General features: G+C 35.3%; 1 protein-coding gene across 3 annotated transcripts in view; it reads right to left on the bottom strand.

Moving 5' to 3' along the window:
• Nucleotides 1-20,759, bottom strand: part of Dpp10 (dipeptidyl peptidase like 10) — a 1,479,312-nt gene that overhangs the window by 8,803 nt on the left and 1,449,750 nt on the right. For all 3 annotated transcript variants that reach the window (XM_070024402.1, XM_070024396.1, XM_070024410.1), the window contains exons 22-25: nucleotides 6,232-6,331; nucleotides 5,928-5,986; nucleotides 5,749-5,821; nucleotides 1,669-1,742 (exon numbers count right to left, since the gene is read on the bottom strand). In XM_070024402.1, coding sequence (XP_069880503.1) covers nucleotides 1,669-1,742; nucleotides 5,749-5,821; nucleotides 5,928-5,986; nucleotides 6,232-6,331 — 306 coding nt within the window. The remainder of the gene's footprint in view (nucleotides 1-1,668; nucleotides 1,743-5,748; nucleotides 5,822-5,927; nucleotides 5,987-6,231; nucleotides 6,332-20,759) is intronic.

The raw sequence follows: 20,759 nt of genomic DNA, 5'->3' as shown, positions 1-20,759 counted from the left end.
AGAAGACATTAGACAGGGATTTTTCATCTCTGATGGAACTGTTAAGACTTTGAGGATTCTTAGAGATGGACTAAATATTTTTGGAATTATCAAATGATGGGAGGCCAGGGCAGAGTGCTATGGTTTGAATCTATTTATTCAGTGCTTAAGTTTGAACCCAGGGTCTCATGCTTGCTAGGCAAGTAGTTGAGAAAGCACTTGAGCCACACGTCCAACCCTGCTTTTTGTTTGTTATTTTTGAGATGGAGTCTAATGAACTTTTCACCTTGGCTATTCTTGAACAGATATCTTGAGATTTCAACCTCCTGAGTAGCTAGGATTACAAGTGTGAGTTATACAATTGATAGGCTTATAGTTTGATCCTTAACTGTTTTCCCCAAAGCCCCAGGGTTAATAGCATGGTCCTCTTCCTGTGACTCTATTGAGTAGTGGAGGATCCTTTAGATATGGTGAATGGAAGTAAGCCAAATCATGAGGACGTGCCTGTTTAAGAGAATATTTTCATTCTAGCTTTGTCTTTCCTTTGTTTCCAAGCCAGCATGAAATTAAAAGGCCATACACTTTGCCACAACAATCTTGAAGCATTGGGACCAAACTGCCCTGGACTAGAAATTCTGAACCCATAGAATAAAGTAGATAATTCCATTGTTCAATAGACTGCCTCAGATATTTTGCCTCAGCAATGAGAAAGTGACTGAATTCATTCAATGTTGAGAAATTAAAAGTATTATTTTTCTATGATTCCATCAAGCTGAAAGTTTCCTGATAGCATTAAAAAGGTCCTGTTTACAACTAGCATATACAATACCATACTCTAGGTCTTTGACAAATATTTGTTAAATGTATGAAGACATAATTTAAATGGTAGTGTGATATATTATCATTTTTTCTTGTAATAGTTCTTCCAGATACTTGTTTCCCTCCTATTTTTCATTGAAAGACTGTTGGAAAGTAGAGAAAAGATAAAAGGGACATAAAAGAAACAGAAAATTACTTTAGAAAAACTCAATAATTGTAACAATAGAAGGCTAAAGAAAAAGGAGACCTTTTTAAAATGGTTAATGAAATCCACTTATAAAGCATGTTGTGATAAAGCATGTTCTGATACACACTCTTGGTGCAATTAGGGCAAAACATACAATCTTTGTTCCCTAAAAATCATATTAGAAAACAACAGTGAAATTGGAATAATAAAAGAAGCTGTGTTTTTTGTGGCACTAGTAGGAAAGAAAAGAAAAAGCAAGAAGGAATAATTCTGCAATAAAGAGAAAAACAATAAACTCACACAAAATGTTAAAAATATCTTTGGAATAGTTTGGGCCTTGAATCTCTTGTTTAAGCCTCTGATTAAAAGACTTGGTACTCAAAGTTTCTCTTTCTTTTGGGAGTCAGGGGAACTTCCAAGAGTGGGACCTAGTAGGAGTTTTTTAGGTCATCAATGGTATTTCCAGCAACTTCTTCCCTTTGGGGGCTCCCTGGTTTGTGATGGGGCTATTGTAATATCCCCCATTTTCCCATCATAATGTGCTGCCTTGCTTCAAGTCTAAGATCACATGGGATAGAACCTCCATAACTGTGAGCCAAGTTCAACTCTTTCCTTTTATTAGTCGATTATCTCAGGTGTTTGTGTCAGAGCAAATACAACATTCATCTGAAAACGTGACTCACCTGCATAGTATAATTCACCCCAGCTTTTATTAGATGCTTGATTAATTCTGCTGAGTGCTGAAAATGAACTTTTGCTGTAAGAAATTAAATTATGATATTTGAAATAATTTTATTAGAATCAGTTTTATTTAGTTATTTTTTCAAGGATAATGAGTATGTTACCTTCATGCTATACTTCTAAGACTAATACTTGATTTTAACAAAAAAAATCTATTAGACATAATATTACTTTTACATCTCATTATATAAGTTAAACCACTGTGACTAAGGTTTACTTACTGTAGAGGGATGCTACTTAGATATATTTTTATTCTTCTTTCAAATTATTCACCCATTTCATACTTTATAGATATTTCAACATAGTAAATATATATTAGTATTAATATATCAAAACAGCCTTCTAATCTTTTTTGATTACTAGGATTTACTCTCAGATACAATTTGCTTTACAATTTTATATTAGAACAGAATTTCTCCATCAGTTGAGGGCTACGTATTGAGTGTAGAGTATACTGGTTACTCCCTTTTGCTTCTACCTTCCTTCTGCATGAACACATGCAAATACAAAGAATGGTGTTGACTGAAGTAATTATGAAATTTTTGGCCAGCCAGTGATATGTCTGTGCTATTGTTTGCTGGTGTGAGAATTGGCTATTCCTCTTGGTGCTATGTCCATCTTCAAGTAGTTTCCAAAGTAACAATTTATATTTGTTTTATATAACTATGGAAAATTTATAAATAGTTTAAAACTCTTCAATGTTCAAGTTCTATGTTGTCAAAACATCCTACTACATAGCAGACCATAACAATTCCAAATAAGTATTTAACCTTATTTTAAATAAGCCCAAGATTTTTTCAAGAGTCTCCTAATAAACTTAATGAGAAAAATCACTATGAAAACTTAAATAAATATAAACTTCTTAGTTGATATAAGCTTCTATCAATGTGAATTGATATGAGAGACTACTCAGGTAAATTAACTCCTTAGGTAACTCACCTATTGTTTTCATAAGAAAAAATAGAAAAAGAACTGCATTAATACTTCTGTATGAACACATCTCAAAGACAATTGTATAGGTGAATTTCTCAATTGGATTATGTTTTCTGCTAATGTTCTATTGAAGTCTACTAAATCCTTGGGATTTAGTAGCAATGTTAAAGCCTAACTCTCTGAGTAAACTGATAGTAATTTTTCTAGGTAATATTATAGTAGTATTTTAATGTCCTTGGTTCATCACCTGTAGACTACCAGGCCCTAAGTGTTGGATGTGTGTTCTCATTCAGGTCTGATTCTTCCCAGGTAAACAGTCCTGAATCTCTGTATTTTCTCAGATAGGTGAGTAGCAAGACTGGAACTGAATGAGTCTGAACTCTTATAGGAACAACATGAATTACCATAATGCAAGCATGTGTGAATAAAGGAATTTAAAATAGTACTGAAACATGCTAGCAAGCTAGCTAGAGACAAAATAAATTAGAACACAATGTAATCACATGACCAACACTTCAGTATTTGAATAAGAACCTCAGTTAACTGAAACCTCCTTCTACTAACAGTTGTATGCTTCTTTTAGTATTTATTTTTCTAATCAATAAAATATGAAAGTAGTAACACCTAGTATACTATACTTTTGCTGAAATAAAGCATCATGAGTGTATTGACATATATGTAATGTCTTAATACCCTAAAGCAAAATTCACTTTTCCTTCAAAAGTATCATATTCTCTTGCATTCATGAAATCTAAGCATTGTATCACACCTTTCTTTTTATGGATAGACTTTAATTTTGTAACAGTTTCAGATTCCAAGAGAATACAAACAGTACCTGTAGGTCCCAGTTACTTGTAGGTCTTACATTATTTGGGGATATCATCTGTCACATAAAGAAGCCAATATCAATCTCTACTATTAACTAAATGTCCATTATTATTTTCCTTGTGTTTTTGTTGTTGTTCTTGTTGCTGTTGTTGTTTTGTCAGTCATGGGGCTTGAACTCTGTGCCTGGGCGTGGTCCCTTGCTCTACAGCTAAAGGCTAGTGCTCTACCACTTGAGCCATAGCACCACTTCCAGTTTTCTGGTGGTTTATTGGAGATAAGAGTCTCATGGACTTTTCTGCCCAGGCTGGTTTTGAAGAACCCTAATACTCAGATCTCAGCCTCCTGAGTAGCTAGAATTACAAGTATGAGCCACCAGTGTACAGTCTTTTCCTTGTTTTTGTTTTCATTTTTTGGCAGGGTCCCATCCAGAATAGCACCTCATATATATGGATTGTGTTTCTGAATCTCCTCTGATCTATGTGAGTTTGATTTTTTTGACCTTCATAAGTTCTGTGGAGTATTATTCAAATACCTCCTAAAGTCTTCCTCTTTTGGGTTATCTAATATTTCATTGATGGTGAGGGTGGTGATGGATTTTGGGTGATAAGCCATATTGATAAAGTCTCATTTGCATTATAACATATCTATCACACTTTTTAAACGGATAATATATTTTTATTAATGTAAGCCTTTTTCACTTAGCAGAAGAATTGTAGGAGAATACCTCTTTGAGAGAGATTAGATATATAAATGATAGGGAATTCAATGAGATATCTGTCCCTTGGCATTTTATTGCAAACACCTGTACACACACACACACACACACACACACACACACACACACACACACACACACACACACACACACACACACACATTGACCTACACTTTGTTTTAATCATAGCTTGACATGTTTGAAAAGTTTTTGCTTTTATAAAGCACTCTTCAGTGATTTTTCTCTGTTGACTAAAAATACAGAAGCAGAGCAGGCTGGACCAGCAAAATAGTTCAAGATTTAGGAGACTAATTTAAGGCTTTGGACTCTCTCCATTCAGTTTCTAGGAATCCTCAGATGGATGTTTCTTTCTTTAAAATGGATTTTTGTCAATAGTGAATTGAGCTAAAGCTACTCAGCCTTCTGTTTAAAGTATCACAAAAGGTGATAAAGATATACATTCTTTGAGCCCTGAATGCTTCATGTGACTATAAACAACTCCATGGGGCTGGGAAGGTGGCTCAGTGGAGAGCACTTGCCTTGCATGCCTGAGGCCCTGGGTTCGATTCCTCAGCACCACTTAAACAGAAAAAGCCGGAAGTGGCGTTGTGGCTCAAGTGGTAGAGAGCTAGCCTTGAGCTGAAGAGCTGAGGGACAGCGCCCAGGCCGAAAGTTCAGGCCCCATGACAACAACTCCATGTAACTAGATATATTACTTGGCCCCGTTGTTCTCCATGTTTAAGGGGATGAAAACAATGAGAGGCATTACAGATTCCTTTTAGGAGCATCTTTGTTGTTCATTGAAGTGAATGACCTCATTGAAGTGAGGGATCTCTACATCTTTCATCTGGTGTGCGCACATTTTATCATATATTCTTTTGAGGTGTGCTGAATAATACTGTAGACATGGTCATTACACACATTTGGCTATTTTATTATTATTATTATTATTATTATTATTATTATTATTATTATTATGTCAGTCATGGTGCTTGAACTCTGAGCTAGGTCACTGTCCCTGCGCTCTTCAGCTTAAGGCGAGCGCTCTACTGCTTGAGCCACAGCGCCACTTCTGGTTTTCTAGTAGTTTATTGGCGGTAAGAGTCTCGTGGACTTTTCTGCCTGGGCTGGCTTTGAACCGTGATCCTCAGATCTCAGCCTCCTGAGTAGCTAGGATTACAGGCATGAGCCACCGGTGCCTGGCTTAGAATTATGTTTTTTTTTAAAGTAAATAATATATGCTTTGGTCTTGTTAAACACAAATTACAAAATGGTTGTAAATAGCCAGTGGCTACTATGTTCCCCAGCACAGACAGGACATTCCTCTCATCATAGAAAGTTTCTGCATTTGTGCCATGTGAGGCTGTGGTCTCCTTGTCTCTTAGCCTTGAATTTCTTCTTTCTACTTCTTGTCATGTGGCTGAGCTACTTCCTGCTCTCTTCTTCTGCAGATTTATTTACAAGGCTCCTGGAAAGTAGTCCCAAGCTGAATACCATCCTAAATGGTCAGGTCTCAATCAGCAGTAGCAGCAAAGATAATACTCACTGTCAGCAGTCCCATGAATTATTAATATATTCTCTTCTTTTAAACCATGAATATTATGGAGCACACTGGATGCCTACAAAACAAAGCATAGATATCTATATTTAAATTTTTTACATAAAAAACAATTTGAGCTTAGTTTTAGACAAAACAATGCTTTTTGCTGCTTGTAAGTTAGTTACCTGGTAAGTGCTTTCTTCCTTAGATGGCATGCCAAGATATCTTTCAGAGAAAGCAGAGGCTGTGACCCAAAAAACAGAAAGTTAAGAATAAACCAAAAGATATAGCCAAATCCATTATTTCTTTCAATATTTCAAACTTAATTGTCATGCTACAATTAAATCAATTGAATCACAGATGTGATAAACAACTCAAACAGACTTTAATAAGACATGATAAATGAACTAAATTGAGCTTTTCTGGTTTGGGATATTCTTTTCTACAAATCAATATATGTGATTAGATCAGTCGGCAAGATATACTCACCATACAACTTCATGTCTGTGATGGGTGCTACCACGGATCCACATTTAAAAAGCTTTTCATCTGATTTTAAGATCATTGATGCAATATAGCCACCATAACCCTGGCCAGATCAAAGAATAAGTGAATAAATAAATAACACAGAAATACCATTATCTCCATTATTCTTGGAAATAGTTTTGATTTCATATCACTGGTTGATAGTGTACACACCAAAATTTGTGCAGATAGGAACAGTTATTCAAATTACAAGTTTAACTTATAGGTTCTCTGAAAAACCTCAGGAAAAACATAAAGTTAATTACATAAAAACAAATAACAAATATTTGCTCCATGACTTCATACTATTTATCAGAGAACTATTCAAAATAATCTGAAGCTAGGGAAATAAAGCTTTCATTAAACCATATATCATTTTAAGAAAATTCAATGCATATATAATATATATATATATATACATGTGTACATATATATATATATATATATATATATATATATATAATTGAAATAGTACTGATAGTTGCATAAAACTGGGTTAAGGAAGAAAACCAGTTTAAAAATATGATCACAAATGCAAAATCAACTTTCAGGGTTTTTGTTTGTTTGTTTGTTTTTGTTTTTTGTCAGTCTTGGTGCTTGAACTTTGAGTCTGGGTGCTGAGCTCTTCAGCTCAAGGAGAGTACTCTACCACTTAAGCCACAGCACCACTTCCAGTTTTCTGATGGTTAACTTGAGATAAGAGTCACACAGACTTTCCTGCCCTGGCTGGCTTTGAACTACTATCCTGAGATCTCTTGACTAGCTAGGATTACATGGCACCCTGCTTCTTTCAGTTTTTGATGGATGTAAGGAGATAGATATCTCATCCCAAAATATGACTGTAAGAGATGAGAATCTATGACCCCAAATATATTTCTATAGCATAAGAATTGTTTTGGACCTTATTGTTTTGAGAACTCCAGATGAAGAAGCTGTTCTTGAAATAATTTGAGATATCTAGGGCTCACTTTTAAGAGATATTATAAAGGAAAACTGAGTTTGTAAAGAGGTTGATTAGATCACTAGAGACTCATCAGTGAGAGGGCATTGACTTAAGTCTGCATAATAAACTTCACCTCTATTTTATAGTGAATTTCCTGATAGTTATCCTACTTGGGGCTTTTTCCATCCTATTATTCCTTTGATTTAGAGAAGATGATTTTAAGCCTGACGTGTAGGACAGCTCAGATCTATTTAGAAGATCTGTCATTTTTCAATATTAACTTTCATTTTAAGGGAGATAATACATGTTACTAAATTACTGAGGTTTTTTCTCTTTCTTATTAATGTGATTTTTTTCCTTCAAGAAGTCCTATATAAAAACACATAAATAATAGGGGAAAATATTTTCTATTTCTTGTTCACACAAACATTAAAAGACATGAGCTATAATGAAAACTAATACTGGCTATATGAGTTATTATTCAAATTTACTTTTTAAACACCATCGATATATTTTTGAACTAAGAAAATCATGAATTATTAAACACCAAAGTCAAGTTGTTGAGATTTGTTTGCAATCCAAAAATTCTGGAAGAATTTTTAAATTGTTTACCTAATGTTTGAATAAGGGACTAATCTACTGTTATATATTTTAGAAATTAAGTTTTAGTGGGTTCTGCTTATTTTGTTTTATGTTGTTGGGCATCAACAGTTTGAGAGTATTGAAAAATAGTTACATTCAGTACTTAACTTCAAAATTCTGATGCAATTGGTTCATGACAAGGTCTACTTCTAAAAGATTTTCAGGCTGGGCGTCAGTGGCTCATGCCTATAATCCTAGCTACTCAGGAGGCTGAGATCTGAGGATCACAGTTCAAAGCCAGCCCAGGCAGGAAAGTCCGTGATAATCCAATAAACCACCAGAAAAACTGGAAGTGGTGCTGTAGCTAAAGTGGTAGAGCTGAGGGACAGCGATCAGACCCAGAGTTCATGCCCCATGATTGACAAAAAAAAAAAAAGATTTTCAAATGATTCAAATATAACATCATTTCATAGTGCTTTGTCATTGTCACTTAACTGTTGTTTTTGTTGTTCACTTTTTATTTTTTTTAACTTAAGGCTAGGGCTCTACCACTTGAATCACAGCTCCACTTTTAGCTTTTTGGTGATTAATTAGAGACAAGAATCTCACAGACCTCCCTTCCTTGGCTGGATTTCTACCACTAAACTCGGATCTCAGGCACCTGGATGGCTCGGATTACAAACATGAACCACTGGTGCCCAGCTGTCACTTAAGTTTTGAAACAAGTAGTAAAAATGACTTCATTATTTATATTTGCAGCATCTTTTAAAAATTAGTACATGAAAGTCATTAAATCAGTCCCACATTACTGAGATGACAAGGTAAGTATAACATGCTGGCACCAGTATACTTAGCCAGTGCTCAGAGGATTGAGGGAAGCTTCTTCAATAATCAGGAATGTAGAAACCTATTGCTTATAGTTTTACACTATCACAGATACCTTTGCTCAATCTCACTGAAAAAGACAAAAAAAGTCTCAGGCAAGAACAATTTGAAAATAGTCGCCATAAATGCATCCCAATATCTAAGGAAAGTATAAAGGATAAGCTGAGTCATAAAAACCAAAAAAAAATGCAAAATAGCCTTTAAGACAAAAATGAAGAAAAGCCCTCACAGGATGTAGAGGCAGAAAGTTACTAATGCTTCCCATAAGCAAGACCTTTTCTCACAGTGAGGAATACATCACATAGCTTCACAAATGCATGTAACTTTGATCATCCTCATGTCATGATGTGCGGCCCTAAAACTGCTTACTGTCTGCATACTTGTATAACCTGAATGGCTTGAGAGAACAGCTAGACAATCATGAAAACAAAATTTGCCTATGACACCTCCAGTCCATTGGAGGGTATATCATATTTGAATATTCTAATCTAATCTAAATTGGCATTTGACTTCAGTTTCAAGTTTTCCATAACCTTATTATCTACAAGAACAAACAATATGCCTTGCAAAAGAGGGGTAGATACTACAACAATGCTTCTAAATGGAAACAGTCACCTGAATAAAAGCAGATATATTTATCAGTGGAAGAGAAAAGAGAGCTCAGAAATAAATCCACACATACGCAGTCAACGCATTTTTAACAAGAGCACCAAAATGACACAATGGGAAAGTTTTCCTAACTAGTGCCAGTGAACATATATTTCCATACACAGAATACCATATATAGAACAATGAAATTAGACCTTATCAACACATGTAAATGGCCCCCAAAGGACTACAAACCTATATGGCAGACCTGGAACTATAAGATACCTGCAAGAGAACACAGGGGAATTATTTTGGACACTGATCTTGGCAATGGAGTCCTACATATCATCTGAAAACGCTGGCTACAAGGGCCAAAATGGATTGATCCATCACACTCCTGTATAAAGCTTCTTTCCACAGCAAGATAGAACAATCAGTAAGTGAAACACTAGTGAATGGATTAGGAAAATTACTGCAAAATCTGTATCTGGTACGTGGTTAATATTCAAAGTTTGTAGAAAAAAATGATAAAACTCAATTACAAAAGAAATACAATTGAATTTAAAAAGATGTCAGCCAGGTGCCCATGGCTTACGGCTGAGGATCACAGTTCAAAGCCAGTTCAAGCAGGAAAGTCTATGAGACTCTTATCTTCAATTAACCACCAGAAAACCAGAAGCTATTTTGGCTCAAGTGATAGACTGGTCTCCTTGAGCTGAAGAGCTCAGGAACAGTGCCTAGTCCCAGAGATCAAGCACCACAAGTGACAAAAGGGAGGGGGGCAAACCAGCCACTGGTGACTCACACCTGTAATCCTAGCTACTCAGGAATCTGAAATGTAAGGATCATGGCTGGAAGGCAGCCTGCACAGGAAAATCCATGAAACTCTTATCTCCAATTAACAACCAGAAAGCTCTATGTGAAGCTGTGGATTATGTAGCAGAGGGCCAGCTTTGAGAAAGAAAAAAAAGAAAAGGAAGGAAGGAAGGAAAGAAGGAAGGAAGGAAGGAAAGAAGGAAGAAAGAAAGGAAGGAGAAAGAGAGAGAGAGAAAGAGAGAGAGAGAAAGAAAGAAATTGGGCCTAAAATTCAATGACATAAATATTTTTATGTCATTTATGGTTAAGAAGATGACAATAAAATTTACTATAAATTGCTCCATAATGTCTGTTAGGAAAATTACTAAAAGAGACAATCTTAGCCATATTATTGACCCCCAAAAAAAGCCCTTGTATGTTTGGGTGGAAATGTAGATTGGTACAGCAATTAAGGGAAGAATATGAAGGTAACCATACAAATTAAAGACAGATAAACCATACAATGAAATAACTATGTAAAAAAATTTATTGTTCAGAGTGGCAATGAAATACTGTTTATCCTTAAGAAGAAAAGAGATTCTGATGTTCTGATGTTCACAAAAATATGGATACAGTTGAAGAAGATCATTCTAAGCAAAAAGTAAAATAAACCAGACACATAAAATAAAATATCAAAGAATTTCCTCTTATAATATGGAATCTAAATGAAAAATTAGATTACAGATATATATATATATAGATAGATAGATAGATAGATAGAGAGATAGAGAGAGACAGACAGACAGACAGACAGACAGACAGACAGACAGACAGACAGACAGACAGACAGACAGATAGATAGTAAGTAGTGGGACAGTGGGCTGAGAACTTAAAGAACAAAGCACCAAATATATAGGAAGACCAACTAGAGATGTAAGGAACAACATAAAGCTTATGGATAAAACGAAGTGTACTGAAGGTGAGGCTCCTTCCAAATTAGTAGATTATATGTGCCCCTTGCACAAAAGAAAATTATAAGAGTAATTACATGAAATGGTACAAACATGGACCTGTTTCACTACAGTAACTAGCTATTACTGATATGCATTGCTATTTGTATTTCAGACCTTAGACATATACAATAAAAATCTCACTTAGGAACCTGCTAAAATAATCATTCTGGATGGGAAGCAGGATTTTACTTTTTAAGACAGGATCTCACTATGTAGAAAAAGGTATGTTTGAACTCATGTACCAGCCTCCTCTGTGCTACAATTATAAGCATATACTACCATGGCAGGCTAAAATTTTCCATTTTTAACAAAATCTCCTCTGATGCTATTCTACATTTTGTAAAACAAGTTCTTGCAGCATAATGTTATACAGATAGCTATCCAACATATCTTTGTAGAGCCTTTCAAAATTTCTTATTTTTTTAATCTAATTTTATTTTATTTGTGAACATACTGTACAGAGGAATTACAATTACATGGGCAGGATAATGCATACATTTCTTACCAAGCATTGCAGCCTCCTCCTTTGTTTACCCTTCACATCCCTTCCCAGCCTCCCCCCTCCCCACCAATCCCAATCCCAATCCCAATCCTTCTCCTTCCCCCCCCTCCCCCCCTTCCTGCACCGACGTTGTAAAGCTCGTTTTGGACATGACAACTTGTACTTCTCATTGTTGCAACAGGTCCACCTGTATCCTTAAACAACTGGTTTTTCCCCATCTCCTCCACAAGTTATACTGACATCAAATATAGTGAAAGCAGGGGTTATACTGTGGGGGAGGGACATACAAAGCAACAAAGAGATAATCTTATAAATGTGTTAGAAACACATGCATAAAAGAAAAAAAAACATTAAAATACATATCTAAGGGTTCATTTTCCTGACATCACGAAAGCAGTATGGAGGTTCCTCAAAAGACTTCACATAGAACTCCCCTATGACCCAGCAATCCCACTTTTGGGCATTTACCCAAATGTTTACAAACAAGACCACACTAAAGCTACCAGCACAACTATGTTTATTGCAAGCATTATTTACCATAGCTAAGATATGGAACCAACCCAGATGCCCCTCAGTAGATGAATGGATCAAGAAAATGTGGTATATATACACAATGGAATTCTATGCCTCCATCAGAAAGAATGACATTGCCCCATTTGTTAGGAAATGGAAAAACTTGGAAAAAATTATATTAAGTGAAGTAAGCCAGGCCCAAAGAAACATAGGTCCCATGGTTTCCCTTATTTGTAATATCTAGTATATCTATGATCCTTTCAAAATTTCTGAGCATGGCTCCACTGACAGAAAACAGACTGACAGACTGACAGACAAAAAGAAAGGAAACTAATCAAAAACCCTCTCCCAAAACAACTGTATTAGAATACAGATGTTGGATACTGAATTTACCTTCCCCAAGGCTGAAGGGCTGGTAGAGAAGTAAATCTCAGCTCTTGCATAAGATATTGTGCTTTATTATTGGTTTAAATTTGCAAATTAGGGACGTAATGAAGCTAAATACCTTCTAAGCCTTAATATTAGTGAAAGCTGTGAAATAAAGTTCTTTTGGGCCAGGTGCCGCGGGCTCACGCCTGTAATCCTAGCTACTCAGAAGGCTGAGATCTGAGGATCGTGGTTCAAAGCCAGCCTGGGCAGGGAAGTCCATGATGCTCCTAGTTCCAATAAACCACTAGAAAACCGGAAGTGGTGCTGTGGCTCAAGTGGTAGAGTGCTCACCTTGAGCTGAAGAGCATAGGGACACTGCCCAAGAACAGAGTTGAAGCCCCATGACCGACCAAAAAAAAATCTTTTGGTAGCATTTGAAAATCAAATCCAAAATGCTGTTCTAATTTGATTTATTTCAGAGAAGTAAGTTCCATTTTTAAAAGGAAATCAACACTAGCTGAAATTAGAATAAATTAAATTTTAATTGTTCATCTCCCTCCCAACCATTTTATACTAATTCAATGAATGCAAGTGTAAAATGTGAAAAGGTTTTGGAAAATGCATGCTGAAAAAAGGTAAATATCCAATATTGGTTCCATGTAAAGATGACCTAATTTTCAAAATAACTGATCAGGTATATTATAAAATTGAAGTTCACCTTATTGACACGTAGCCAATCTGAAGCATTTTGTCACTTGATACAGATGAAAACACAATCAATACCTATTGTTGGATGCTCTGATTCCATTAGGCCAAAATGTTAAAGATTTCCTAGTGACAGGATTTTCCCATGCATTACAGTTGTTTTAAATTTTCCACTTACCAGGCATTATAGCATTACTTTTAAAATGTGAACCTTTATAATTTGTAATAGGCCCATAATACAGAAATGGCTTTTGAGATTTTCCATATTACAAAATATGGAGGTAGAAACCAAGTTACTGAACAGAAAGACTTTGAGAAGCAGAGGGTGGTTTGCAATGCTATTTTTTTCAGGACTCATATGGTCCCATGTTATGCAGTAAATGTTTCATAATATTGTGAATATAATGAAAACAAAAGGATATAGTGACAAAATAACAATAAAGAGAAAAAAGAAAGGGAAACATGATGCTCTTCCTTTCAGTCTTGACCTGCATGATTTATTCTGAACTACTTCACCTGTGGAACACAATGAATTCATTTGTGATAACAACTCTATAACAGATTAGGGTTAATGCAATTTTATTGCATTGTGTTATTCCATTTCACTCTGAATATCTGCTTAATATAATGACATATTTTGTCAGTCTTCTTATGATTTCAGCCTTGATGAGTTCTTCAGATTATATAGAGCTAAATCTTAAGCCTTATAAATAACTCAAGAGGTATCAAACTCAAAGAAGCCCATTCAGTTTTAAGTATGTAACAATATAAATGATGGCTAGTTACCTGTGTTAGTAAAGATGAAGGGATTTCAATATCTGCTCATATATTTTGCATAGCTTCCTTTCCCTCATTGTACTGTCTTAGGCTTTATCAGCCCGTGGAAGTTTTCCTAACCTCAGGTCTAAATTTCCTTTCTCATCTCCAAACTTAGCACACCTTTTTATTTCTCAGCCGAATCACAAAATTACCTTTTGCTATTTTATGTTTTCTAGTAATGTTTGTCTATTTTTCCCATAGTTCAAATTCTTGTTATTTAATTTTTAAAGAAAATATTTCAGAAAAAAAATTTATCTTGAAATTTTGTTTTCTTTTTTATGTTTTTGTTTTTGTTTGTTTTTTTGTTTTTTGTTTTTTCTTTGCTCATGGGGCTTGGACTCAGGGCTTGAGCAGTGTTCTTGTGCTTTTTTCACTCAAGGCTAGCACTCTACCACTTTGAGACATAGTGCTACTTTCAGTTTTCTGGTGTTTAATCAGAGATAAGAGTCTCATAGACTTTTCTGCCCAGACTGGCTTCAAACTGCAATCCTCAGATCTCAGCCTCTAAAGTATCTAGAATTACAGACCTGAGTCACCAGCACCTGGCTATAAGTTTTCTTTAACCACTAGCTATAGTAAGTTTAAAAGAACGAAGATTAAAAATGATCATATAAAATGGTCCAAAGCTCATTTTTCGACATAAGGACTTGTGCATCTCATTGTTGCAATGGGTCCACCTGTATCCCTATTTAGATGATTTGTTTTTTCCCTTCCCCTCCACAAATTATACCAACATCAAATACAATGAAAGCAGGGATTATACCATGGAGGAGGGACATACAAAGCAACAAAGAAATATCTTATAAATATGTTAGAAACAATCGCAAGAAAGAAAAAGTATTTGAATACTTATCATTTCGCCTAACATCAACTTATCTGACCTTTTCTGCTTGTCTCATACATATACTGGTTATTGCAAATAAGGGAAACCATGGAACCTGACTTTGGCCTGGAGTGGGGGTGGGGAGCGGAGATGGGAAGGGATGGGAAGGGGAAACAAAGGAGAAGGCAACAATGCCTGATAAGAAATATACTCATTACCTTGCTCATGTAATTGTAACTCCTCTGTATGGTATTTTCACAATAAAAAAGGTCCATAGCAGTCATATCAACATTTATCAATTTAAAATACCAATAAAAACTAAATATGCTATCATCAAAAACTTTCTAACAAACCAATTAGAAAATAAAACAAAGAAATAGATATAATTTGCAGAAAAATTAACAAGAAATACTTAGAAATAAATGTTTCAGGAAGTGATTTGACCTACATAAAGAAAACTATGAAATTTTATGAAGATAAGTAATGGAAGAATCAAATACTATGTATACTATGTGATGTAATTAAAGACTAAAATTTATGAAGATTTAAAGTCTCTAGGTAAAGTATTATAAAAGATGTTTAATAAAATTTTAACTAAAAAATTCCAGTGGATGTAGAGAGATGACCATTTGCAAAGGCAATAAGAGACCTGCTATCTTCAAGGCAGGAAAGATCAATACAGAAGAAAGCAACTCAATCTCTATTTTGGTCTTGGGCTTCTAGCCTGCAATCATGAAAGAAATACATTTCTTTTCCTTCAGAAAACAAAAGAAGAAAAGAAAATTTGCAAAAATGAGGATAAAAGGGTAATAGGAGAGGGAAGCCAATCAAGAGTACCTTGAAAGAGAAAAATAGAGTGGCAACTTGCTTTTACAATACTAAAAGGTATTAATATAAATCATAATAAAAAGACTGTAAAATTAGCATAAGAACACAAAGGAAGATTACACCAGAAATACTAACAATATTTGAGAAATTGGTGTTTAGATATGAGTTAAATTATCAAGGATGATTTAGTCAACCAGTGGAAGTTAAAAACTGGCTAGCTATTTGAAACTAAATAAATAAACCTACACCAAGCATTATAGTTGAATTATTCTTCTCTATTCAATCTAGATTGATAATAAGGATACATAATACAATTCTTTGATAAGAAACTGCCACTTGCTACAGAGCAACATGTTTCATCTCTATAATCCCATCAACTGAAAAGGCAAAGATTTCAATTGGGGGCCAGTTCAGATAAAATCAGCAAGAGGCCATCAAAAAATAAATTTGCTGATGGGTAGGTAGCAAAAAGGTGCCATATTACAGTGTTGGTGGGACTGTAAACTAGTGCAACCACTTTGGAAGGATGTTTAGAGATTTATTTAAAAAGCAAATATAAATCTATTGTGTGATCTAGCAATACCTCTCTTGCACATTACAAGTCAGGTTACAGTAATGATACTTGCACATTCATACTCACTGCTGCATTTTTTACAATAGGCAAGTTATGAGAATAATACAGATGTTCTAAAATAGCCAAATGGCTCAAAAATATGTTGAATATATTCAACGGAATTTTATTCATCTATTGGAAAAATAACATCATGGTGTTTGCAGGGAAATGGATAGACCTGAAAAATTAAAAAAAAATAAACTTACAAAGGATACATAATTTCTCTCTTGAGGAAGTTAGATGTAAATTATAAACATATATAAAAACATATACAAGATCCCATGTATATATATATACACAAACAAATTGATTAAAGTAAGTCATACTCAGGGGAGGATGTTAACTCCTTTGAACAACTAATAAATATTTTAACAAAATCAATACCAAGAAGCTGACATTATTTTGCTTGGCAGGCATGTAAAGGTCAAAACGAGGGGATGGAGAGAGAAAGGGTAGTGAATACAGTCATTATATTCAATATGCATATGCAAAAATGTAACTGGCAACTTGGAATATGAGTGGAGTTGGAAAAAATGGAGAGAACAATGAAAGGGGTGAGTGCTTAAGATGTATCCTACTGATTTGTTAAAGCTGATTTTTTTAAATTGAAACCTCTATTCAACTCTTTAAAGGTGATGATGATAACAATAACAATAATAATTAAATAAAAAGAAAAAGGACTGAAATGTACAACTAATTTATGAAAATTTGGGACAAGCCAGGCACTGATGGCTTGCCTGTAATATTCAGGAGTCTGAAATCTCAGGATCACAGTTGAAAGCCAGCCTAGGCAGGAAAGTCTATGAGACTCTTATCGCAATCAACCACCAGAAAACTGGAAATGGTGGTATGGCTTAAAGTGCTAGAGTGTTAGCCTTGAGCAAAAGAGCTCAAGAACAACATCTACACCTGAGTTCAAGCTCCATGACCAATAAATAAATAAATAAATAAATAAATGGGACAAGAAAGAGTGTGGTTTATTTTTTGAGAGGAAAAGGAGATCCAGATCAGGGAAATAAATGTTCCAAATATAAAGAAGGAAAGAAAATCCAAATACCTCACTAGGCCAAAATACACAGAGTTCAGTGTGAGAAATGTCGAGAGTGGTCTTCGTAGAGGAGGAAGTATATTTCCTACTGAGGGGATTGTGCTAAGGGATTCACAGAGGAAGGGCCAGCTGCATGGTGCTGAGTAAAGGAAGGGATTGTAAAGCTCTGTGTGGGCCTGAGGCTGGTTTAAATAACACCCTGACAACAGTGGTGAAAGCATATTTACAACCAAAGATAATTCCAGTTCAATTATTCTGCAGAAAGCACAATTGGAACAGTAAATCTTACTGAATAGCTGTGGGCTTCATTTTAGATAATATTTATCATTTTTTAGTGCAGTGTTATTACTCATTGAATACTAAGAGAATATGTGATATGTTGATATGCAATTGGATATTAAAAGACTTATTTTAGCTGAAGTTTATCTCTTCTAATTTCCTCAAATACCCATGTAATAGTTTCAGCTCAGCAAAGTACTAGTTTAATTATTTAATTAATGTGTCACTGGTATTTATAAACCTAACATTCCAATACATAGAAAAAAACCACAAAATTGCAAGACAGAAAGTTTTATATGATATAAACATATACTAAAAGAAGTATATATACTGATATTTTATTTTGTTTTGCCTTGCTAAGCATTGGCCTCTCAATCCTCATATACACTAAGCAAAGAGGCTCTTCCACTAACCTACATTCACAGTCTTGGAGGTACAATTTTAATGTTTGAAAAAAATCATCATGAATAACAAAAGCATTAAATGGGTCGGTACAATCAAAAATTTTAATTTACCAAAAAGGTCAAAGAATTCAGAATTTAAAGGGAATTAATAAAACTGTGCAGTAAATAATCACTGTGAAACATAGTAAAGAAAAAAATTAAATAGGATTGCAGTGGAAAATTTAACATACATTTTTCTCAGAAATTAAAAAAATAAATCATTTATAAAATTTATTATTACAACATAATGATAAACAAATTTGATTAACTAGACATATATGTAACAACAAAAATTTCAGACAACAGCTGAGTGCCAGGGACTGAGATCTGAGGATCATGGTTTGAAGCTTGCTCAAGCAAGAATGTCCATGAGACTCTTATCTCCAATTAACTACCAGAAAAGCCATAAGTAGAGTTTTCGATCCAGCAGTAGACCACCAGTCTTGGGCACATAGCTCAGGGACAGTGTCTGGGCCCTGAGTTGAAGCATCAGGATTGTCAACAAAAACAACAGCAATACCAACAAACCCATCAGACACTAGACATGAAACTTATTCCTTTTCGATATTACAAATCAATTAATGTTTGAAAAGATTATTGTTACTCATTACTGACCCCATTGAAATTATAATCATAATCAATAATAGAAGAATACAAAAATGCTTGAAGCATAAAAATAGTAAAAAAAATTCAGAGAATATAGACATAGATTGGACATTAAGAAATACATTCGGGTGCCAGTTGCTCATACTTCTAAGCCTAGCTACATAGGAAACTGAGATCTTTTGCCAACTTTGGCAAAAAAGTCTTTGAGAGTTTGATTAATTAACCCCCATGCATTCAGAAGTTGAGTGGCCACTCAAGTGGTAGATCACAGGCCTCCAGTGAAAAGGATAATAGAAATAGTCATGGCCCTGAGATTAGCACCCATTATTAGGAAAGAAAGGAAGAAGCAAGGAAGGAAGGAAGAAAGGAGGGAGGAGGGAAGGAGAAAGGGGAAGAAAGAAGGAGAGAGAGACAAAGGAAAGTGAGAGACAGAGGAAAGAAAGACACAAAGAGACAAACAAGGAAGAAAAGGAAGGAAGGAAAGAACTTAATTTTAGTGAGTAGAATACCTGCGAAATATTTAAAATGAAGAATGCTAAGAGAAATAGATTGGGCTTTTAACTTAATAACTAAAGAAGAAAATATATTTAAGAGTAGAAAAGAAGGAGAGGAAGATAGCAGAGGAGAGGCTGGAGACTAAGCAAGCTCTCCCATAGAAACAGGTATTAGTATTCCAGTGGAAAATCTAAAGCTAGATAAACACACACACCAATTGTATTGTCATAGTACAGAGAGTTTGGCCACAGAGGAAAAATTCAGGCAGCTTAGTTAAGGACACAGATTCGAGCAACCCCTGTTTGAGGCACCAGCAGCAGCCTCCATATTTGACACAGAAAGCCTGGGACAAAGGTGCCAAAGCCAATTCTACTAACACCAGCAAGAACAGGCAAGAAGCAGAAATCTTCACTGGGCTGACCACAGACAGTTGCAGACTGTGGATGTGGAAGACCAAGAAAACAAGGGATAGGCATGAGTACCCCAAGACATCCTCACTCCTTCTCACAGAGCAACCATGAGAAGTTATCCCATCCCCTGCCACCAAGAAAAACTCTAGCTAGTGTGATTTGACCTGCAGCAGGGCTCAGATGCACTCCAGGGGAGAGCTGCCCATCCCAAGCAGAGGCAGCTTTGCCTGGGCAGGGCAGACTTTCCCTAGTGGGTAAACAGAGCCAGAGACTACTGTACCCAGCTGCTGCACAGGAAGCAACTCCAGCCCTTGAGCAATTGGAAATTTGGTACACATAAATCTTGATATTGTCTCAAGGCTGGGCTGATTGAGTGTCTCCAGAGCTAGGCCATCAGGGTAAAGCTACTGATTGCTGACAGGCCACAGCCTAACCTACAACCTAGCAACCCTTAGAGCAACTCCAAGCTAGAAGAAACAGCCACCTTACTCTATTATGATACGCAAAGTATACTACCCTCCCACCGAACTAGCCTGAGAGGAGGTACATAAACTCCCCGGTGAGGAGGAGCTTCCTTCAGCCTGCTCAAACAAACTGATTTAAGAAACCAACCAAGCCACAGAACAACAAAACACCACAAGCAAACCAGAGACTACACCACCAAGAGACAGTCTACAGACACAGGGGACACACAAGAACCCCTCCCGCCCCCACAGCCCCCAATTTTTATTTTAAGAACTTATTTCTACCTAATTTTGTAAAAAATACTCTTGTCACTTTCTATCATTTTTATTTTATTTTAGGTTTGCTTTTTTGTTTTTGTTTTTTTTTGTTATTGTTGTTTCTTTTTTAATATTCTTTTTATACTCTTTTCCTTTTTGGTCCTTTTAGGGTTTTTTTCATTTTTTTGTTCTTTTTGTTTTTTGCATTACTTAATTGCTGCTCTGTTTATCCTCAGATATATACCTGTCTTCAATTATTAGACCTTATCCTTCATTGTGTGCATACTTAATTCAGATATTGATTACTCAATTCACAAACTCTCTGCCTTAACTCCATTAATTGTAGAATTATTTCTTTATATAATTATAACTATTTCATTTTAATTTTAATTTTTTATCTTTCCCTTTTCTTTATCGCTCTTCTCTTTTCCTGCTATTCCTCCCTTTCTCCAAATCCTTCTCTCACTTTGCCTCCCTATGCTTCTCAAATCTTGTTTTCTCCTCAAAATTC

The sequence above is a fragment of the Dipodomys merriami genome, unplaced genomic scaffold, assembly GCF_024711535.1.
Source record: "Dipodomys merriami isolate MVZ:Mamm:240054 unplaced genomic scaffold, mDipMer1.0.p SCAF_1, whole genome shotgun sequence".
Lineage (NCBI taxonomy): Eukaryota > Metazoa > Chordata > Mammalia > Rodentia > Heteromyidae > Dipodomys > Dipodomys merriami.
Note: the sequence above shows the minus strand (reverse complement) of the source record. Positions and strands in the feature narration are given on the sequence as shown.